General features: G+C 39.8%; 2 protein-coding genes across 6 annotated transcripts in view; both read right to left on the reverse strand.

The window, feature by feature from the left end:
• Positions 1-384: 384 nt before the first annotated feature.
• The window catches only part of LOC128257326 (uncharacterized), a 150,245-nt gene continuing 126,486 nt past the window's right edge, over positions 385-24,143 (reverse strand). Inside the window, exon 4 of the mRNA XM_052988295.1 lies at positions 385-396. The gene's annotated coding sequence lies outside the window, so the exon portion shown is untranslated. The remainder of the gene's footprint in view (positions 397-24,143) is intronic.
• The window catches only part of LOC128257316 (ecdysone-induced protein 75B, isoforms C/D), a 105,175-nt gene continuing 98,876 nt past the window's right edge, over positions 17,845-24,143 (reverse strand). For all 5 annotated transcript variants that reach the window (XM_052988275.1, XM_052988278.1, XM_052988277.1 and 2 more), the window contains one exon: positions 17,845-21,523. In XM_052988275.1, coding sequence (XP_052844235.1) covers positions 19,052-21,523 — 2,472 coding nt within the window. In that variant the 3' untranslated portion in view covers positions 17,845-19,051. The remainder of the gene's footprint in view (positions 21,524-24,143) is intronic.

Consider the following 24,143-nt stretch of genomic DNA (forward strand, 5'->3'; position numbering starts at 1 on the left):
TATATACCTGAAATGAAAGGATACTATTTGTAACAAAATATATCATTATAACAGGAACTGTATAAAATATAAATTCACAATGTTGTTTTATTTGTCAATAATTATGTTTATTATTTATTTACAAATTTATTATTTTTAGCAATTGCAAGAATTAAAAGCTTCCGCCCTGTTGGTTCGCGAAATGATTTCTCCGAATTAGCATTTCGTACTTGGCACCCTTTCCAAGCCCAGTCCACAAGCCACTAATTAACCCCGGGAACGGCAGAAATGAAAACACACTTCAACCAGGCGAATTACAAATTCTTGGTCTACTTACTCCACTCACTTCCAAGCGCAGAAACAAAAGCGAAACGAAAATAACTCCTGAGTTGCACCAACCACTTCTGGCATAATTAACTCAATTAATGGCAAAGCCAAAAGTCGACTGAAAAGAAACTTTTCTTTTCTTAGCCCTCTCCCTTTTTACCAAAGAATTCTGCGCCACTTTCCTTAGCTCCAAACTCCGAATTCGAGTTCGTAATGTGAGTTTCTTTGCTTGCCGTTAAACTTTTGAACTTTTTTAGCTGCCAAAACGGGGTCAACACAAAAACACTCGAAATGAAAATTTCACTCTCATTATTGAGATGTCTTTGGCTTTCATCAATTGTTGTCTAACAAATTGTCATTAATAATGATCTGGTCTTCTCTGGTCTGGCTGAAAAAGCATTCAATATGGTTAAAAGTGAAAACCGTTGACAAAACGAAAGAAATTTGAAGAATTGTGGCCGGTAAAGCGAGGCAAAAAAAAAGCACACAGTAATAGAAGAAAGAAAGAAAGAAATACACTTTCGCTTTTGCTTTCAATTTCATTTCAAACGGCGGATTCGCCATCTCTTTCTTCAGCTCTATCGCTTTCCTGCTCTGATTGCTGTGGCGCATGCGTAGCAACTTAATGCTCGGCACGAGCTTAGCTTTTGGGCCTTCTTTCCCCCATTACTCTTTTTCAGTCTTTTCATACACACAAAAATCATGTCGGGCTTGAATTTATGCTTCGACCTTTTGGGCTTTTTAATGGACATTGATTGGACTGACTGTCCGTTTGAAAAACCAGATACATTTGTAATAGCAGATCGGTTCAGATGGGTCATTGAACTTACCAGATATTTAAAAGAGCCTACCAACCAAAACATTAACACGAAATGAAGAAAACGAACATAAACATGCTGATTAGTATTACAGTGCTGTAAAATCAAAAACAAGTGGTGGATAACTACTTTTTGTGTTTCGGGCACATAGTAAAATTTAACTATTTAAGCACAATCAAGAATTATTCATTGGCTTTAAAAATGTTTAGAAGAATCAAGAAAAAACTCCCAAAATAATTCAAACTAAAGATAGCATTAATACATTTATTTATTGCTTGAAAAGGACTGAGGACCCAAACTATTATATTCCTAAATGTGTATCAAGCCGTCTAAGTCCTCTACTTAAAAAGCCAAATACACTTTTTTTCTAATTTATTATTTAATTTAGCATTGGGAACTATTTACTTCTGTCACAGTTTAAATTATTTGCAATTAATATATTTTTTCTCAAAGTCCGCTTAAAGATTTTTGCAGAAGATAATCAAGGAATTTTTATTAAAAAGCATAAAGCGTGCAAGACTTGCACTATTGTGTTAATAATATGTAAACCACAATTTTCAGAAAATTTTCTGTAGTTAACTAGAATTACAAGTAAGCAAAATGGGATGACACGTTAATCTCTACCATATCCCTTCAACAAACCGCCTATTTTGACCAATCTTGTGATGCTTGTGCCGGCTTAGCCGAGACCTTTACTCTGAACTTGCCGAAAAGGCAGGCACAACAAATTGTTTCATGTTCATGAACAGCAAACGTTTCTGTACGCGTGTATTTGAGGTTAATTCGCATAATTCATTGCAAAGACCCTCGGCGGCAATTATGAGGTTATTCAAGCACACACACACGAGATCGGTTGTTGTTGTTGGTTTGTCGCGCTCGCTGAGCATTGAGCTTGGCTCATGGGACATGGAACATGGCCGAATGCCGACGACTTGGCCCGGAGGAGCGGGCGCGGCGGAGGAGTGGGTGTTTGCCCGCCTCGAACGACACTTGCTAATTGTCTCTGACTGTGACCTTTTTTTGGCTTTTTTTTTTTTGTCGGTGGCAAGGCACGCCGAGTGCATAAAAAATCGCTGCCAAATCAGCAAAACTAAAAGGAAATAATACACGTACGCAGAAGTTAAAGAAACCAAAAGCGAAACTGAAACCAAAAGTTAACTCCTCAATTGGGTTAGCAGACGGCGCTTTCGTTTCCAGCGTTCATTGACATTTTTTTTCCCTCCAACATATATAGTTTTGTATGCAGCCTTTCGAGTGCAGCATGTGAAAAGAAAGTAAAAATGTTGGTTCCGCTCCAGTTACGCGCCGGGGCTACTTATTGGGCCCCTTGGGCCCTCTCTGTATAGCCGAAGTTCAAAAACCCCGGAGAGTTTCACTTTCGCTGTCTGCCGTTGCGCAGGCGCATAAGCAGCTGCTATTTGTTTCGTCCATTTCGATTTCGGTGCCAAGATGAAACTTTTAGTGTTCGTTTCGAAGCGCAGGTTATTGACTCCCCGAAATAACCTCACGTGAAGCTGCGAATTATAAAGCCAAATAGTTATAATTGCTGTTCATTAACCGGCCGAAAAACGGCCTAAGGCCCAAAGTCAATTGGAGGCCAGCAAAACGAACCGAGGATGAGTGCACGGAAAAAAACCATAACAAAAAGTTACTTTTTTTTTCAAGTATAAATTTAACATGTTTTACTCTAAGAAGATAAGATATAATAAGAGAAAATTGTATTATTATATTATTTAGCTCATGAAATCGAGATACAACGTTGCTTAATAACAATAACATTGTAAAACTTAACTTGTCAAGCCAAGACTTTATTCCTTTTGCAATTAAAATGTGGATATTATGAATAATTAACCCCTTTCCATTTATTTGTATTATTATTTTTTTATTATTAATTATTTAATAGTATTAAGTGTTTTTATTTTACAAAAATTGCTCTCAATAAAAAATTTAAAACTAATATAGAATAGATTTTTTCAGTGCTGTTCTGTCATCGATGACTACTAAATATACCGACTACCCTCCTACCGACCCATTTAAAAAACAAATGTCGCCACAACTAATTCACAAATTGCTTTGCAGTTAACTGAAATAGTTTTCGCCTTGATTTAAGGTTAACAAAGCAAAAATCATTTACAGTTTCAGTCTCGATTTCAGTGGCGAATTGTGTTCGCTTCGATTTTTACATAAACAGAGACTAAACATGGCAGATTTTATGTGGGAAACCTCCAAAATATTTATGGCCGGCTGGCTCACAATTTTTTTTATTTCGTTTTCAATGTTTGCGATATGGAAATGGGGTCACTTGCAAAAAGTCGCGTGCTCAGTGCGTTTTTCAGGGGCGCTCAAATGCTCGCGATTTCAGTCGTAGCTCAGGGCTGACAAATTTCTCCTTCATTTCAGTTCATTTCGCTTCATTTCGTTTCACTACTACTGCTGCTGTTTCTTTTTTCTTGCAAAGTCCGTTGACTTTCGTTTTCATAAGCGAAAGTGTACTCCATTTATTTTTAAAGTTGGCTTGTTTTTGTTGCATTTCTTTTGGCCGAAACGGGTTTTCTCGACTCTGTTTCTGGGTCAGCGAAGCGTTTTTGTGTGTGTTCGACTGGTGTGGAAAGTGTTTTTTGTGGGGGAAATGGAAGCGAATGTCAATTATTTGATATTTGGACATTTAAATTACTGTTAGAGGGAAGGGAGTTGAAGGTGAGTGAACTCTGGGCTGGAGAAACTCCAACTCGAATGCAAAGAAAGTGAATTTCAGTTGCGGTCTGCACACAAAAATTGGGTCGTACCAACCTCGCATATTTCCCCCCATCCACTCCTCTTATTGGTGTAACAAATTAATGGCGCTTAGAGCCGGTTAATGTCGTGCTGTTTTTTATTTTTGCAGTTTGCCGGTGTGTTAGTCGTGGCACAGCTAAAAGTGAAATTATTTTATTTATGAGCATTCAATTTGATTTTTATGCATTGGCGCTTAAATTATTGAATAGTTTTCGTGTATTTATTGGCCTGCCTGCGATAGTTAATGGCTAAATTTGATGAACCACTCGTTTATGGCTTTAAATGGGTTGGCTCTTATTATTAATATGTTTTTTATTTTAACTTAGATACACTTTTGTTCATTTAATTTTATAAGCTTGGATTGAAAAACTGTTTACTTAATTTTTGGGGAAATAACATTGGTATTTGACTATAAGCTAATACAACAAAATTGTGTACTTAAATAAGAATAAAATCAAACAAATTATTAATTTCATTTGTCTTTTTCTATGACTTAAAATATATTTTTTATACTTAATGCATTAGCTTTCTGAATTATCAAGCCAATAAAGCTAGGCTAAATTTAAAAAAGGGCTTCTCTTTTCCCTTATCGAAACCCAAGCCGAATTTTTTTATGTTCGCCCAAACCTTTCTTTATTATTTACGATAACAAGTGCTTGGATAACTCGATGCGCTCATGCTTGATAAATTGTAAGCTTTATAGGATGAGCAATGGCTACCATTTACTGTCCAAATCCGGGTCGAGTTTCTGCTTTCTCGTCCCCAAAGAGGACCTCAATTCACGCATAAAATCTGCAATCAAATGTAAATAGGAAAAGCTCATAAGCTCGCCGGGCCACAATATTGGGATATAAAACGACGAGCTTTGTACAGGACCTCCGAAGAATGTATTTGCGGCAGGCTCACATCATCGGGGGTGGTTTTACTGGGGCATAATGGTGCCAAGGATGGGGAGTGTTGAAGACATTGTCACGTATACGCCGCGTATGCCACCAATTATGTATGTAAACGAGGGCGTTTTAGGTGATGTGATGTGAGAAGGTAGGGTGTATTCGAGTTGGAACCAAATATGGTGAAGGTTACAGGGCCTAATAACATAAAGAGTATAAGGGTGTCCCACTGGAGTTGCCCGATGCGCAATTCAATCAGTTGATGGACTGCCGAGGGGTTGAGGGCCTGTTATGTTGGGTGGCCTGGGTGTTGCCCTCCAAAAAACCCAACCTAATGCCAACGTTTGCGTGGACTAAAATATGCAGCCTAATGTCAGGTAAAGTACGGTTAATATTTTGGTGGCCTGAACCACCTACCCATCAATCAATTTTCTTGTTGCCCACAACTCACCCACCACCACCTCTCTATTCCATGTCTGTCTGACTCTTTCTCTCCTTTCGTAGGCAGTTCAAGGTCGTCTGTATCCTCACTACCCTGCAAATTAGGCGGGCTAGGCCCACTGACTATCCTTTAAATGCGTCGTTGTCGAAAATGCCTCAATTCAGTTTGGGTCAATTTTCCACTTACTTTTTTCACATTTGTTCACACAGAAAGAAATGTTTGTAATTTGCATATGCAAATATGTTATGTATTTAATATACATTGACAGCCCAACATAAAAATGACCCGCTGTATATATTATTTGTCTTGTTACCTTGATTTAATTTCTAGATAGTTGAAACAATAAATGCAAAAATGTTTACTACGTGGCTAAATGGCCATAATAATTTTTATATATTTTTTCGGTGCACTTTCCGACTAACTGATAGTCTGTAATTATCTAGCGTAGGCGTTCACAATGTTTACGGCGCCATCATAATTTTGTTGTGGGTGTTTCAGTTTCAGTTTGGTTCTTTTCGTTTTCGGGCTGTCATTACGGAGGACCCATAAAAATTCCTGTAAAGCAATTGCCACTTCGCTGTGTGGTGCATTTTTCTGCTGAAATGTTGGGTTGGGTCACCACGCCCCTTCAAGGGAAGATGCCAGTGACACACATGAAAATAGGTTTATGTTGACGACAGTATTTGCCAACTTGAGAGGTGCCTCATGGGCGAATTTCACTTTCCTTGAGACGACAATCAACATGTTTTCAGTTTACTTTTTTATTTTAAGTTAATTGCTTCTTAAAATGATAGATCATATTTATTTAGATTTATTCAAAACCAAACCGTGTATTTATCCTTGTTCTTGATGAAATTAATTGGTTTTAAAAAATGTAAATTGAAAAAGTTAGTATTTAATATATTAATATATTAGTATTTAATATATTAATCATATTAAATAAATAAATGGAAAAATTTTTAATTACCCATATTCACGTTCAATGCATTGGTAAATATACAATTTAAATATAACCTTAATGTTTAATCTGAAAGTAAGACGTATTTGCGTACCACCATGAAAGTCAACTGCTTATCGATTATTAATTGAATACTCATGAATCCGGCCTGTAATCAAGACCAACTTCTTTCATGTTTATTTTGGCAATGTGCAGGTAGTAATTTAGCTAAATCAAAGAAGGCAAAAAAGATCTAAGGGATCCCAGACCCCCGAAACATCTACTGACAGTTATGACCGTATATTTATACCCAGTGCCAAGTCGTCCTTGAGGCTCGAGAGCTTAAGGCGCCGCCCGCTTTTATGGCTGCTCCTGCCCCGCCCCTACGGCCCCTTTTGCGTGTCACTTGGAGATACATTAGAGAATAGAGAATGGAGAATAGAGGATGGCAACCAACTGTTGCCGGCGATAAATGGGGACGCTATTCGAGGAGGGTGGAGAAACGGCGCCGCCTGTCTCCAGTCTGCTCTACTTCCCAAGGACATCAGAGCAATAAGAAATGCGCATACTATTCGACAGACTAAGGCCTCCCTAAAAAAAAATATATGTAAAGTAATAAAAGGGGCTTGAAAAAGTAAAAATCGGATTGGGAAAAGAAATATTGTTAGGCGTTTGATATTTGGCCCATCGCTTCTATTAGCAATGCAAAGCTATGGCAAACATTTTCAATGTCATGGGTCTTCCATCTTTCCCCCATTCAGGAAGTACTGTTCAATATGCCAAAGTCAACCTGCCCCGCCCCCCTTTCCATCCGCCCCCGCGAATAACCTTTGAATAAAATGAATAACTGCGACAACTTGATCCCCGAAGAAGTGTTTAATGCATTCGAAAATCGAGTGGGACAGGAAACAGTCGATGAAATAAAAATAAAAAAACAGTTAGGTATAATCGAGTTAAATTTATACCCAAAGTAGTGCCGAATAATGTGGCACTTATTTAAATTCGACGGCTGATCTTGAATTCACCGGATCAAGCAGTCGCTCTTAAGATCAATGATAAAATATTACAAATAAAAGATTCAAGGGTCTATGTAATATCATCCAAGAAGAGATTTGCCCTCGGCAAAAAGCCGTCTATCGATTAATTGGACATTCATCTGAAATTAAAGTCTACGTTTATATTAATATTATCTCCATTTACAATATTGAATTTAGATTTACAATTTTTTACATATACGATATGCTTTTTAGCGCAAGCACACAATAAAAGTTGGATATATTTTTAAGTAATTTAATATGTACATTTATTTGGTTAAAATTTTTGAAATATGTAATTATTTTTATTGGTTATCTACTAACTATTTACTGTTTTGTCAACTTGAAAGCTGGTTTAGTTTTGTATTTATTGGCCTTTTAATTTAATCAATGTAAAATGTTCATACACCCTTTAGAGCAGATAGCCAATGCCCACTTAAATGTTCTTACGTACAACCTTGAAGGCAACTTGGCATGGAATTTAAGTAGTTGGCCGATCATAAAGAGTCTTCGTTTATCAAGGCAATAATAGCAAACAAATTCCCCCACATACCGAACACATCACTGATCACCATCAAAGTATCGGACGTAATAAGAGACTGAGTATCCGAACGGCGCATTTAATTATTTATCCCGCCAACGTCAGATGAAATGTAATGCCCCACTCTCTTTGTTGTTTACTTGGCCGCTCATGAAATTTTATGCGTAATTTGATTTATTTTGCATACCCCGACGGAACATTGCGATTATAGAACTATAATTTTGCGTTTTGCCATGTGCCAGATCGGAACTGAGACATAGGTGGCCTTGGGGTTGCATAAGTTGCACTGAGGGTCTCTCGCCGGGAGTTTCAAAAATACATTTTTAAATCCACTTTGCATGCCAATCCCTGATCTGATTTCTGCAGTCAATGTCAGATCATATGCAGATGATGGGAAGTCATCTGTATTGTCTTGTAACTGCTTTAGCCTTACGCTTTCAGATATCACTCTCCAGTCAATGGCTACAACCCATTTTTTAGCTTCTCAATTTGAAAACCAAACTAATGTCCATTTTACATTGTGTTCTTATTTCCTTTTGAGTGTGACAGAAATAAAAATCACCCAAAAGTTTTGCTGGTATTTTTAATAGTCCTTGTGTCCTAATTTTATACCTAACAAGAGCTCCAAAGTCAAAACGTCAGCGGATTCTGCGCGTTGTAGGCTCTATGTTTTGGGATGGGCGCTAAAATACTCTTAAATCTGAAAGGAATAGCTAGTTATGCTCCAAGATTCAAATGTTACATATTAAAAACTTTCAAAAAATATATCATATATTTTAATGAGTTTAAATATTATAAAGAAGGTTGTCCATTAAACAACGTACAAACTTAAAACTAACTAAACGCAGAACAAGAAAAATGTGCACAACTTTTAAAAGGAATTTGGAATTAGAATGTTTTTAATTTTTAATTCAAATTGATAATATTAGAGCATTTGAAGAGTATGTAGTTGGCCATCTTTTTTTGGGCTTTCATCAGCCGCCCGTGTTTTTATGGCCAGCTCTCAACTTTGACCTTGAATCTCCGAATAAAAAAACGGGGTTAGCGGCGGTGGATTGGCCCAGTCCGAGGTCCCTCGCCTTAATGCGTTCCTCGTAAAATTCCCTCCACAAAATTCCCGACGCAATTTCAAATCTAAGGAGCAGAGGAGGGCAAAGGGGCGGAACACTTCGTTGCTGTAATTGTGTAAATAGCAAAACGCTCTAGGTTATTGGCTTGTGTGGGTTTCCGAGGGGCTGGAGCGCGTGTGTTTTGTTGTTTTTTCGTGCGGTTATTTGCCTTGGCACCCGACCCCACAAAACCGAAAGAGCAGGCGAAGCGTGGTCTTAAAAGGGGGCGGACTTGGGTGGTTGTTTGCGCGCGGCGCCCATGTTTGCTTAATATTTGTAAAATTAACTGGAATCGCCACAAGGGGCCGCCGACAGGACTGGCCACTTGGTTTGGAATTCTTATTCACTGGACTCCCGACTGCCAGCTGGTTTGAGTGGAAACTTAAGTGGTTCCTACCTAGCATTTCATTAAATTTTAATTTTTTCATTCTTGTTGCAGGCACTTAAAATTATATTAAAAGAAATTATCCTATCTCAATTAAAGTCAAGTTTAATAATGTAGTAACAAATATGTATGGTTATATGCATATTTTCCAAAATTTATACAGAAAATGCCAAGTTATTTTTAAATTAAATTTACTTCCTATTAATAATGTCTAAATGTCAAGGAATTTAAAAAAAAACCACCCTGGGTTTGTAATTAATTTATTCTTTTGAAAATGTAAACTTACCCCTATTTTATTATTTGAATTTTGACACTTTAAATTCTTTAAACTTGTAATGTAAAATAATAATTTTTTAAATTTCCTAGGAAAATGATTTAAAGAAAAATAATATTGGGAAAAATCTCGCTAAAAATGTTGTGTTGGGTATTGCTCGTAATGCATACAAACAAAATTTAATTTTTAAAATGCACATTTGCAAAATAAAATCTTATATATATTTTAAAATTAAACTAAATAATCGTTTATTAGCTTATTGTCGTTAGCATATTTAACTTGCTTATTCCAGTCATATATCAACAAAATTTATTTATATATATAATTTCATCTGGATGAATTGCTACAGCGTTTTTCTCTTTCCCGAAAAGAACGCCAAGGGGATGGCAGAGGACCAATTCATAACCCAGGGTTTTACTACGCCATTGTCTGAGCTTTGGAATTCGGGACCAAGTGTGGTTGAATGAGCGTGGGAGTCGAGCCTACCGAGAACCCAGGAACCCACAAACCGGACGGGGCCGAGTTGAAGTCTCGAATTCCCGAATGAGCGCCACGTGTAAATAAGCAATCAAGCAAGTCGAGCACCAGCGCCCACTTATTCTCCGCCCACGGGCCACGTGGCAGAAAGCGGGTCAGGAAGGGGATTGGGATTGGGAATGGGAATGAGGATGGGGGATGAGGATGGTCCCGAATCCCGGATCCGGGGACTCGCAGAGGGTACCCAGCTGAAGCCACCAGGCATGCAATGTTATTGTCAAGGACATTTCAATACAACACACGCGTCGTCGTCCTCGCTGTCGTCGAAGCCCCGAAAACCCTCGTCCCAAGTTGCTTGGCAAGCTTTGGGCTCCCTGTATCCTCGCTTCTGCTCTCCCAGGATGCTGCGGCATTGCCTTTGACCTTTCTGAAGGAGATTTCCAGAAGACTCGATGTGGTTGGCTCTGTTGGTTGCCCAAGGATGAAGCCGATATCAACTTTTGATAAGTTTTAGTATCATAATACATAAGCTATTGTTTTTTTGATTGCATTTGTTTAAGTTTACTTATACCATTTTTAGTACAGAAATATTTTAATTCTTATGTGGTGTTATAATTTCATATTTTAAGTTTGAAAGGACACTTTGCTCGAGTTGATAAAAGCTCTTACTCGTCATAAATTAAATCCTTAGGTTTTAAAATGTTTTTATTTCAGTAAAATAAATACTTTTTGTTTTGTTTAAAGTGTTATCCCTTTTCTTTTCTATATGAATTATTTTTTCCCATGACTTATTCTTTTAAAGCTGAAAGAATTTGTATTAAATTGGTGAACGAGAATCGTTTGTTGGTACATCGTTCTCAAAAGACTATATTTGTGGGTCTTTGGTTATAAATTAAAATCTTTTTTCCTCCTCCTCAACTTATTTAAATTTAGTGCAAATTACCATTCGGTTGACTCTGTTGCGCAAACACTTTTGAAAAGGCAAAGGAATTGAAAAAGCTGGAGGATTCCTAATCGAGGGATGTGTCTCCAAATAAATCTGCTTAAAATCAGAAATCACTTAGCCACCACACACGTGCCCCGAGAAATAAATGCGTGTGTATATAAAAAGGAGCGCGTGTCGGTAATCAAGTGCGAAGCAGAATAAGATGAAAAACCTGAAGGGAGATGGAAACAAGGGAGCGAGGGCATGGAAAGTAAATGGAAAACTTGGCCAAAGAGTGAGGACCTTTGACCCCGTGGGTAGGCGCGTGCAACACTTGTCAGCGTGACCTTGGCAGCTGTCAATGCCATTCAGGCTCCCTCTCCTTTCTACTTTCTACATTCAGCTTTCTCCTTTCTAATCCTGTTTGTGTAATTTGCGCGCTTAGCATATTTTTAGGCGCTCCAAAGTTTTTGGCACATTTATTGTGTTTACCATGCCTCCGCTCCTTGATTTTACGACCACTCCCAATGGAAGCCATCAAATGCTGGTCGTTTATGCGGGCAACAAAGGGTTAAAAGGTGGCCCGCTGTCGATGGCAGGCAAGTTTACGGCTCAAGTGGGTTTGATTGTCGAACAACTTTTCGAGAGGGTGCTAAAGGCAGCCGGCGCAGATTTAATATTAAAAATGGTCATAGTATACATACAATGAATTAAAATTTCTTAAAATTTAACTTTACTTTAAATTCTATCAATGTTTTGTATGAATTCTTCAGAATCTGTGAATTCTTGGAACTCAATTTTGAGATAATTCTATATTATGTTTCTTCGAAAAAGCTGTCATTAAAAAAAAAATGTATGACTGATAGGCAAAATAAAGCACCATAGAGTTATATTTTTGTTTGTTTTTTATAAAAACCAAAGTCAATAACGCAAATCTAAATAAACAAACAAAATTAAATACTTCACTTTGTTAAATAGGTTACTATTCGATTTTTTTTGAAAAGTAATTTAATAGTTTGAAGCTTAAGACGCTAAAGAACTTTTACGTATCATTCAAAAACAATAAATTCTTAAAATATAATCTGCTGACAATTTTCGTTTAAATAAACCTTAGTTGGTTATCTTTACTTGCAACTGAATGACTCTGATCTGAACAACCGCATAATATTTTAAGGTCAACTAAATATATTTCATACTTTTAATTCAGTCCCTGTGAATCAGTTTATAAGGAACGCAAATTACTCATACGCCACCGATGTCGGTCTCTCTCTTTCTCTCTTTGCCTGTCTGGCCATTCTCTGTCCCGCTTTCCTGGCAATTTGTGTTTGTAATTTCAATTATGGTTTACACGAGTGCCATTGTTGTTGCTGACGTCGGTGACGCTGCGCTGCCCCTCGTCCTCTTCTTTCAATATTAAGTATACGCCCGAGTTCGTTCGCCAGCTGCATTTGACATTGGCGCCCGCTCTCTCTCTACCTCCCTCCCACCCACTAGCAGCCGGCTGATATCAACTCTGCCGACGTCAACGTCGACGCCGACGCCGACGCCGACGCCGACTGCAGGCCGTCGACTGCAGTTCAAGTTCAATGTCAAGCGCATTTTGCTGTTGTGTTTATATTTTCGAGTGTATTTCGCCGCTGTCGTTTTGCCATTGTATTCCCAACCGTGTGTTGCCATACTCACTCTTCTTCTTCTTTTCTTTTTTAGCTGTAAAAGTATGTTTATTCTTTTACGGTATATTTCACCATTGTTGTTATTTGGCTTTGCAAATAAAAACCAATTTGATTTATTTTCAAATTGATATTTACGGCATTAAGCTGGAAATGTTAAGAAAACCGCTAGTCCGAAAACCAAAGAAGTCTGTTAAAATGTGGATTTTGATTGATTTCTGTTTAGTGTTTAGTGTTTTTTTTTTTTATGCATTGGACTTAATTTTCTTACGTCTTGGGTCTGGTACAACCATATTAATTTATTTTTATTAAATAAATTGAAAAAGACTGACTCTGATTTATAAAGAAAAAAAATAATGGTATAACAAAATAATTAAAAAAAAATTCTGGTCGGCAAAAATTCAACATTCAGTGGGCAATTATTTCGGTTGTTATAGTACTATTAGAACTAACTTTAATCTATTAAAAATGTTACTCCTTCTAATTTTCAGTTTTTATATAGCGTCGAAAGACTAACAACTATAAGGCTGGCTGCTCGATGTAAAGTATTAAACTATCAGAGTGTAAAGATACCCGAGATAGTAATATATCGACATTTAACGAGCCATGAAATGTGAATGAACTTTTCGATTTAAACTGCCAACAGCATTAGTGGTGGTGTTATGTTTCTGTCCACAAAAAAGTGGCTGCCAACGTGCGTTACTATAAAATTTATCTATTAAATTACCCCACTTCCCGGGTCGATTCCACGCACTCAAATCTATGAACCTTTCGCTGCGAAATATATACTGTCGCCAGGCTGGGGAATACATAAATCGCCATATTTACCGACTCTGAACCCAGTCAAAGCAAACACGAACAAAAACCCCTGGCAAGTTCACAGGCAGGCCCGTCAAGGACAACTCGCGCATAATTCCAAATAAAATGTATAACCATTAGGGGCGATCCGTGGGGGAGGGGGTGTGGTGCTGAGCACGCGGCACATAAATGAAATTTATTATATGCTGCGCAAAATTTTCTATACATTTGCCATCGAAATTTGTTGGCGGGAATTTTTGCTAGTCTATTTAGTCTATTTATTTGGTGCGAGCGACTTGCCATCCCTGTCCCACACAGGCGCTCCTATTGCCCCCTCGGGAATATATCAGCAAAGGCTTAGCGCCAAAAAAAAAAAAACGAAAAACGCGTAAAAGTGCGTAGATAGCCGTTAAGCGAATAAAACCTTTGATACCCTAAATGTTTAAGTAAATCTTAGATTTAAACATACTTATTAACAGTCATTTTATTTACAACTCAATTTCTTTTCAGCGGTTTTTATTGAAGAAGCAATCTGTTTAATCACAGTTTTTCAATTACTTATAACTCACAAACAATGATTTTTAAAAGTAGACCGTAAATAAAGTTTTTATTTCAAACATAAAAGTTTATATTTTCCCTATTATTTATGTTTGTTTTAAAACGACAGCTTGTTAAAGCTAAAGTAGCTTTCAAATAATAATATTCTATATTTTTGAAATACTTTTCATTTTGAAGACAATATTAAAAACAATATTTAAATGATTTAACTTGAATTTTAAACTGGCAAAATGCAAAAAATAATATATAAATCAATATATTATTTAGCTTATTTGTGCTTATGGAAATATATCAATTTTGCTTACGTGAATGGAGTACCTTTGGGAAGGACCCTATATACCCGACATTATAGTAAAGAACGAATATCAGCACTCGGCATTAATAGCAGAAAAAAGTCTAAAACCAAAGGCCCACGCTGACGACAATGGTTGTATGGGGTGTTATATGGAAAGAGAGGGAGATGGTTCTGTAGAGCGAGAGAGGGATAGGGATACCAATCACATGCGTACGCACGCGTGCAGTCCGTCGGACAGGGGGGGTGCGTGGAAGCGGTGCGGGGAGCGGAAGGGGGCGGAGCTCGTCACACGCACCGGCCAAACGCGTTGCGTGAGTTTTTATTTCAGCGCGTGCTCTCATCAGGCGTTGCCCCCTCTCTTTCCCACTCCCTTCAAAGCCGCCGTCTCTTTCCCCCAATTCAATCATCTGCTAGAACTTTGCTAATTTCGTCTAATCAGCTAACCTTGAATATTTGTTTTATTCCCCGCTACCTTCCCGCGAGTGTATTTATTCTCGTTTTATTCTTTTTATTTTTTATTTTTTTGCCTTTGTTGGAATTTGCTCTCTGCCGCTGCTTCTTCAACGCGAGAGTTGTTATTGCCGTTGTTGTTTGTGCCTTAATTTATTTGAGGCTTGTTTTATTTCAAGGTGAAATATGCGCAAATAAAAATTGCCGAAAAAAATATCGAAAGAAAATTGCCAAAAATATAAGGCAAAAGGTGGATGATTCTAAAGGAAGGCCATCGAATTTTATTCACCCTATACTTTCTCCTATTCTATTTGTAACTTATAGATTTTTCATGTGCTAGTACCTAAATTTATTGCCAGTATTTTAATAATGTGGATGGATTTGTATATGTATGTACTGGCAGCAACTAATCCTTTTTTAAAGAGTTTTTGTTAATCATTTTCAAAAACATATTATCTTACATTGGGATTCCCATAGTCGAAAACACTTTTTGCCAACAAAAGACAGCAAAATAGGTATCAACTAATTGAATGTAAGATCAGTGAAGAAGAAGAAGAGCTTTCATTGATTCCCTGGTAACACACCCCTTCTCGACCCCACCCCCCAAAATTGAGTGCACTGCTGCATTTCCTGCTTGTCACTTGTCGCCTGTCACTCGTTACTCATACGCCACAGTGCCCACACTAAGTTAATTTGTTGTGCTCTTTCAGTTTATTTTTCTTTTTCTAATCCCAATTCCGCCTCTGTCTCGCCACCTCCCCTTTTCCACCTCATCTCACTTGGCTTTGACATTGACTTTGAAGATAACGAAGCATGTGTATGTGTACAAGTGGCTATCTATGTCTCTCTCTCTCTTGCACACTTAAAATTAGAATACCCTCATACGTTTTAGCTGCTCTTATCGGTGTTTTTTTCAGAGCGGTGGGCGGTGGGTGGTGTGTGGTGGAGAGTGTGTTGGATGAGTGTCTGCCTATCGCCGGCATCGACTATTGTTATCTACACGCGGCACTCACGCTGCCCAGACGCTTTAACCAGCTAGGGCCACCCACCGCTTGGCCGCCCCTTCCACTACAACAAAGTTGATTTGATTATTTCGGCAAATTCATTTCGCGACTCTTATCGCCTCAAGGTCACGGGCAAAATTCCAAAACACACACACCCAAACACACACACGCCCAAAACCAACAAAAGCTTAGGACAGACAGGCGCGACATTGAAAATAATCGCTATTCTCGGGGCGGAAGAAGAGGCAGCAACCACAAAAAGTCGAATGTGTGTGTGATAAGCTCTGGGCGTACTATAAATGTAGGGGCGTACGATCGCCAGAAGGGGCGAGGCAGAAACGATGAGTGTGTCCAAGGGTTATTTAGAATGGGTGATACCAAATGGGACTCTACACCCAAAGAGAAGTTCAAATGTTTTGGTTTCAATCATGTATGAATGGTATCAAAAGTATTATTATTTTTATTCCAGGCACGAAAGAATGAAATCAAATAATAAATATTCCTTAAAAATCTGTATATAATTAAGTATTGTGCATGTGAAAAGACTTACAAAAAAATAATCTCTTGGGCAGTTGAGAGATCCGGTAAGAATATATATTCCATTCTTCTTGCCCAAATTCCTGAAATTCATCGAAAGCTTTTCCGAATAAAAACAAATGCGATTTTTTTTCATAATTTTTGTTGATATATTTTAAATACTTATTTTCAATATTTTATTCACATATTCCATTCTGGGGGGTTTTTCATTGTGTTTCCATTTAAAACAAACTGTAATATTATGTTATTTCACAAATACAAATTTTTGCTCTTAATTTTTTTATTTTTTATGGAGATTTATTCAATTTTCAGAACATTTTAACGCTTTTTTCTGCGTTTTCTCGCTGTCTCAATTTTCACATTTTTTTTTTTACCATTTTTGCCAAATTCTTTTGTTTAAAAACTCTTTTTTGCCGCAATTTTAATTGTGACTGTCCTTGAAAATATATTCATGTGTGTATATATTAATAATAGATATTATTTATACGTTATTTCATATGTCTCAGCTGGAGTTGCTTCAAAGTTGCATTATTCTTTTCAATGTTTTAGTTGCTATTACGTTACGTTAACTCTTACGGCTGTTTACGGATACGTTTTACATATACTTTTACGTTACGTTACGCTTAATTGTCGCAATTTCATTGTTTCAGTTGTCGCTGCCGTCGTTCGGTTGGATATCCCTATCAGAATCCATCACCATCATCATCATCATCAGTATGACCACCATAAACACCTATCTTCATCATCGTTCAATGCTGAGATAGTTTTTACATAAAATATTCAGTTGTAGTTACACAATTACAATATTTGGTTGTTTTTTTTCTGGCTAAAATTTACGGACAATGTTACATACACCTAAATACATACACACAGACACAAAAATCGTTTCACTACGTACATATGCATGTGTGTATATATAGAGTCAATTATTGAAGTGTGATATCTTTGTTAAATTTCGTGGTTTTTGGTGGAACCAACCCTTCCTTACGCTGCATAAATTTTAAAAGAATATAATATTTCTTGTAGATTTTCGCTCCTCTTCGAATTTCCCCTGCGAACGCTGAGGACTTTTTTGTTTTTACACATTTTCCTTGTGGCTCATTTATACACATAAAATTGTTGTTGATTTAATTCTGATATAAATACTTTAGATATACTTTTGTCAGTATTTTTTTACAGCACGGTAGTCAATAAGGTAAAAAATTAACCAACTGAAACAAAAAATCTTACCATTCCAAAGCAAAGTAACCGAAAACTGAAAATTGTAAAAACAGTTGAACTGAAAAAAAGTTGAAATAAAAAAACTAAAGAGGTTTTTTTTTTTGAAATTTTTAAACAAATTTTTTATTGATTTGACAATACAAATTTCTGCGCCAGTGTAATTTTTTGTTTGTTTTTTGTTTTTTTTTTGTTGTTTTTGCATCTTTGTTTTTTGTTGTTGGTTTGTCTAAGCATAAAAATCGTAATTAATTAATAGTAATAATTAATAATTATAATAGTACTGCATAATTAAAGTGTAATTAATATAATAGTTTTGTTGCTACCGCAAGTTTTCTCTTTTGTTTTTTTCTGTAATATAAATGTATACTTTACGTTTAAATAATATATCATAATTTCTGTTTGTTTTTTTTGTATTTTTTGCTTGGTTTTCTAAGATGCCAATCAAACATTGAATCTTTTAAGCATAGGTTTCTTCACTAATAATTATGTGTATTTATATGTACTTTAAATATGTTTTTGTGTTTAATTTAACATTTAACTATGTACACAACAGATATATTTAACGTTGGGTTTCTCTGCTTCATTATCATCTTACTGTTTGCTGCTAAAACTTGAAGCATTTTGTTTGATACTCATTCATTTCATGTTTATTTTAATTGTATTTCTTGTGGTAGTTTTAAAATTAGAAAACAATATTTATTCCACTTGATTCTTTAGCGTAGAGAAGAGCTTTGTGCCAAAGGAGAAATGAGGAATAGTTAGAGATAGCTAGATAGACAGACAGAAATATCGATGATATCGTAGAAGGGTGGAAAATTATAACAAATTCGTAAAATTAGTTAAATTCATAAAAAATGAATCGTTATCAACTTAATCGTAGTTAAAATTTGTTGCAAACTGCACTTCAATTCTGCTCGGAGATCGCACATTAAAAAATTTCACACACATTGTTTTTGTTTTTAGGTATTTAAAAATTTAATAATAATAATTTGCAGTTTTTTCAAAAAACATTCAAAAAAGCAAAGTAGTTTTGCTCCACCTACAACTAAAGCGCTAAACATAGTTTACTCATAAACGTAATTAATATGTACAACAAGTGCTTAAAACTTATAAAACAATCAGGGGCCGATAGACAGGGGTTTGGGGGGTGGTGGGTGGTGGTGGTGAGGGGGCATTGTAGGTAGCAGCTGAAGAAAAGTCAATGCAAAATCAGAGCGCTGCCTTGTTTTGTTTTTTTGTTGGTTGCTGGCTACGTTAAAGTTTAACTGCTAAAATATATTTATGTTTTTTTCTGTTTTTCTTTTTCTTTTGTAATACCATTCAAGCTTGGGTTTTTTTGTTTGTTTTGTTTTGTTTTAAATTAATAACTTGTAGTTGTTTTGTTTGTTGTTGCTTTAAATATTAGTTTTTTTTTAAATTGCATGCATGTTGTTTTTGCTTTGAAACTTTGTACACGGCTCAATTAAAATGTAAAATAATTTAATTCAACTCCTGCTTCCTTTGCCTTCGCTTCGCCTTCGCCTTCGCCTTTGCCTTCGCTGAACTGCCACTCCCAGTCTCTGTCTCTCGCACTTCTCCCACTCCCACTGTCACTCCCACTTTCTCTTACGCCTCCAGCTTGACCTTGTGCACGGCGGTGGTGAGTACCGGATTGGGGGATCGGGATCCCGAACCGGAGCCCACACTCGCCGGCGGACTGCTGCTGGGCGCCGGACTCGCCGCCGCCGACGGCGGTCCATTCGAGGCGGTCACCGTGACATCGGCTGACAGGGTGGGATACCGCTGAACGGCATTGGCGGCGGCCACCAAGGCGTGCAGCTTGCTGGGCGGCGGCGTGGGCGATTTCTTGGACAGATTCAGCGGCTGCGCCGAGTCGGCAATGTCCACCTGCAGCTCCAGCAGCGGAGTGGCCGCGCCGTTCGAGGCCGAACTGGAGCTGGCCGGGGCACCGGTGCCGTTGCTCGTCGAGTGCGGCGACTGGAAATACTGGCAGCTGCCGGCCGAGCTGGAACTGCAGTTGGAGGATGTGGAGGAGGAGGACGAACTGGAGCTGGAGCTGGAGCTCGAGCTGGAGCTGCTGCCGTTGCTGTGCGGCGAGACGGACTGCTGGCGCTGCTGGCAGGTGGTGGTGATCACCGAGCTGCTGCCCCACCGCTGCTGCGCCTGCGTCTGGCCCACCGTCGGCGGGGGCGTCGAGCTGCTGCTGGGACTGCGGTTGCCCACTCCGTTGGTGGTGCTGCTGGCCGCCGTGCTGTTCTCGCGCTTCAAGTAGTTCTGGATGATGTCGCTGCGCTTCATCTGCTCGGGTGTCATGCGCGGCTCGGCCATCAGCGATTTGGCCAGCACCGAGTGCGAGCTGGCCATCGAGGCCTTGGGACTGCTGCGCGTCAGGTGCATGTGCAGCTGGCTCTGGGCGGAATTTCCCAGTCCGCCGGCCGCAGCGCCGACCACCGAGGTTGGCGGCGGCGGCGGCGTGGCCACGCTGTTGGGCGTGGGACTCTGGCGCGGACTGCCGGCACTCAGGCTGTTCGAACCGGAGGTGGAACTGCTGGCATCGGCCTCGGCGGTCTCGAACTCGCGATGCCTCAGGGCCCGGAATTTCTTGTGCGGCTTGTAGGCCTCGTCCATCAGCGAGTTGGTGTCGTACAGTGGCGGCGCCTGCAGCACGCGCTTCAGCACCGGCATGTCCTCCACAATCTGACGCTTCAGATGGCCGCTGCTCGAGGGCTGGGGCGAGCGGACCGGCGACACAGCCACCACACTCAGCTGGGGATGCTGCACCATCTGGGCCTGATTGCCGCCGGCCGCATCGCTGCAGTCCAGGGCATCGTCCACACTGGACCGCGGACTGGAGCACGAGGAGCTGCCGCCCGAGCTCACCGCCTTGCATTCGTTCTTCTCGTTGCCCGACTCAATGCCCGAATCCGTGGGCGAGTCCAGCTTCCTGTAGCGGGCTGCTCCGGCTGTCAAATGATGGTGCAATTGTGGGTGCTGCTGGTGGTGCATCTGCTGCTGTTGCTGCTGCGGGTGATGTTGCTGCTGCTGCTGTTGGTGCTGATGTTGCTGGTGTTGCTGCTGCTGCTGCTGCTGGTGCTGGTGGTGTCGCACAATCGGCGTGATTGTCAGCCCATTCTGGGTGAGATGTGCATGCGAGCCGACAATGTCCATGTCGGCTGCGCCAGAGTCACCGCTGGAACCGGAATTGGCCCTGTTCCTCAGGGGGCATCCACCGGAGAGGGTGGCCGCCAGCAGGGGAGCCGAACTGGCCAAAGCCGAAGGCTGTTGCTGCGGCGGCGAGGGCAGGGACACGCCCTGCGGCTGCGAGCTACTCGGACTGCCATAGTCCAGGTCGGCCGACTCACTGCTCGACACCGAGCCCAGCGGACTCTTGGCCGCCTCCACGTCCATGGCATCCGCCCAGCTGCCCGATGGCGACTTGTTCTGCTGGCCATCGCTGTTGTTGCCGTCCTCCATGGACCACATCTGCTGGCGCATCAGCTCCTTGTGCTCGGTGCGGAATACGACCAGCTTCTCGGTGTGCAGGGTGCTCAGGGTGCGCAAATCGGGCATCGTTTCCAGCAACTTGGCGAGGAACTCGGGCTGATCGGGCCTGTTCTGGGCCACAATGTACTGCAGGCAGCCCTTGAGACGTGAGTACATCTTCTCGATCAGCTCCAAGTTGCGCAGACCGGGGCGATCCGGTGTGATCAGCACAATGGCGCAGAACAGACCGATCTCGGCGTCCGTCAGGTTCATCGAGTTCATGCGCTCCGCAAAGTTAAAGGTGGAGTCCACCAGGAAGCGGGCATTGGCGCCATTCTGGATCGCATCCCGTCGCATCACCTGGCCATTGAGGCAAATGATCGAGTTTATCGAGGAGTCAAACATGCAGATCAGGCGCACAAACAGCGCATCGAAGAGTCCGGCCTTCAGGAGCGTGAACTTGTCGTCCTGGGTGAGCAGCTGGAAGCCGGGAATCATGCCGGCAAAATCGATCACGCCGCGAATCACGTGGGCGAAACGCTGCGAGAACTCCTGCTCCGATTGCAGCTCAGGGGCGGGGTTCAATGGACAGGCCTGCAATGAAAGAAAACAATAGGTAAAGGGGTTAAAAAGGGGTGCTCTAACATAATACAGAACTTAAATAGCAAACTTAACAGAGAAAGCAAACTTCGGCAAGCCGAAGTTCATATACCCTTGCAGCTATTGCATTAATTAAATACTTTTGAAAACATTTAAATTATGATTTACTTGAGTATGTGCTAAAAAAAAACATTGAAACTATGATTATTTGCAGCTCAATTATTAGATAGTTATTTTATATATTTTTATTATTTCTATGGGAGCTATATGCTATAGACGTCCGATTTTGATAAAATTTATACCATAATTCTGAAATAATTAAACATTGCTATATGTCGAAGAACTAAACAAAAAATTAAAAAAACAGAAAAGTTATAATTTTTTCATTTATTTTTCCGATTGTTCCTATGGGAGCTATATGCTATAGTCGTCCGATTTTGATGAAATTGAAACCGTAATTCTGAAATATTAAACCATTACTATATCTCGAAGAACTAAACAAAAAATTAAAAAACAGCAAAGTTATAATTTTTTTTCATTTATTTTTCCGATTGTTCCTATGGGAGCTATATGCTATAGTCGAAATACCACCTCACTATTGGGTATTATATACTATATATATCTAGTATTTTATTAAGACCTTTGGTATATTTTATAAGAATACAATTAGTAACTGTCGTAATAGTTGCTTTGTGTCAGTATGAATAGTCAACTTTTCCTGTAACTGTTGCTTGGCTAGTTTTTCCCCGCACCCCACATCACGTCATCGCTTATTTCACACGCGAAGGTCAGCGAACCTCCCCGCCTCCTGGCCCTCTCATTTAAATCAATAATAATAACTATTTGTACTTCCGCACGCCCACCACACCAGCTATCTGCCGTCTCCCTCTACAAATGTCGCATTTCCTTAAACACCGCTGGAAGCTTTCTACAAAAAAAAAACAGAGAAATAGAGAAATAGAGAAGGAAAGAACGTGGGGGGGAAAAGCTTCGACTACGTCAGCTGGGTGTTAGTTTTTCTGGTATTAGTTTCTAGGGGCTGCTCTCGCTTTCCCCACCCCAAGTACATACTATCCCCCGTGGTCGAGAGCTTTTGCTGCTGACATTAGCAGCCAAGGTCGACGAACTAGAGTTCAAGGTTCCGGATTGTGTGCTGTTACTGCATAGTTGTTTTTCTTTTTCCTGCTTTCGGCGCGTGTTCTCGACAGAGGGGTGGATGGATGTTTGGCTTTATGGCTAGATGGCTAGATGGCTAGATGGAAAGGAGGGAGCAATTGCTTCGCGTCTGAGCCAAGCGAATGTTCATGTTATTTCGCCATTTGGCTTTCCGGGTTTTAAGTTACATGAACATGCGCCAAGTGCCCCAGACAGCGAACGTGCCACCGCGCCAGCCCCTTCTGCCACCCACCACCCACCACCCATCATCCATATACCCACCATTGTTTTCAGCAACTTGATTTTTAATTTACGTTTGATTTCATGTGTGTTTTTGCTTTTCATTTGTTTCGTTCTGTTTCAATAAGCACACGTTGTGCTGTCTGCCGCTGATTCTCTTTTCAGCACCATCCACCGCCCCCCCAAAACTGCTTCGATTTTCGTCTGATTAACCTTGAAAATCTGTTTTACTTGTGCAAAAAAAAAAAGTTTGAAAAAAATACAATAGAATGAAATTGGCCCGCATAAAAGAGAGAGGGAAAATAGCAGCCGGCAACCGGCAAGCAGATTTTCCCCAACACACACAAATTTTCTTTTTGCCGGCGCTTCGACGTCGTCGTATCATTTGATTTTTCGCTTCGAAAATATTTCTCATTTGCGCAAAAGCGGAAATAGTTTGCGAAAATACTAATGCGTGAATGTGTATGTGGGGGGGCTATTTATGACTGGGTGATTCTCCTCCTCCCCTCCCCCCTCGAATTTCCTGGCCGTATCTCAAGATCCGAACCGACCTTCAATTGGCGTTAGTGGCGTTGTGTTTTTGCCAAAAATAATTCCCAGAATTCTTGTACCGTCTGATATGGACAGCGAGATTGAATAATCTCTAGGGCTAATCGTTTGGCTAGAGGAGGAATTTGCTATTTCTATTCGGAGATCGGTGCGATGCGAATGGGAATGCGACTTAACCTCACCTTGCACCGCCGACGAATCTTCCGTCTTCCGTCATAAACTGAATTGCCGCCTTTCGCGCATTACGACGCTTCCTAATGAACCACCTGACAATTTTACAGATTGCTCTCGCTGTCCCTCAAGACTTGAATTATATATATATATATTGTCTAGAATATATTGCATTTTTGTGACGCCGTTTGTCTGGCATTCGCTTCCTCATGCTCATGACATTTTGTTTTATGCATATTTTTTAGTGCCATTATTATTGTTTACTCATATATAGTGGAAATATCAACTGCAAACAGAGAAAGAGAGGGAAGTGCCGACGTAGCCGCTCATTTCATTCATTCCAAGGTTGAAAAATAACTCGCCCCAAGGTCGTTGGTCGCCGAGCTTCTATGTGTCGCTATGTGTGTGTGTGTGTGTCTATGTGTGCGAGCCTTATGGCACTTCTTGAACTGCCGATCGCATTTGATTTCTTTCTTCTTGAATCACCAAATCAAATTTT

This window comes from Drosophila gunungcola, assembly GCF_025200985.1.
Source record: "Drosophila gunungcola strain Sukarami chromosome 3L unlocalized genomic scaffold, Dgunungcola_SK_2 000002F, whole genome shotgun sequence".
NCBI classification, from domain to species: Eukaryota; Metazoa; Arthropoda; class Insecta; order Diptera; family Drosophilidae; genus Drosophila; species Drosophila gunungcola.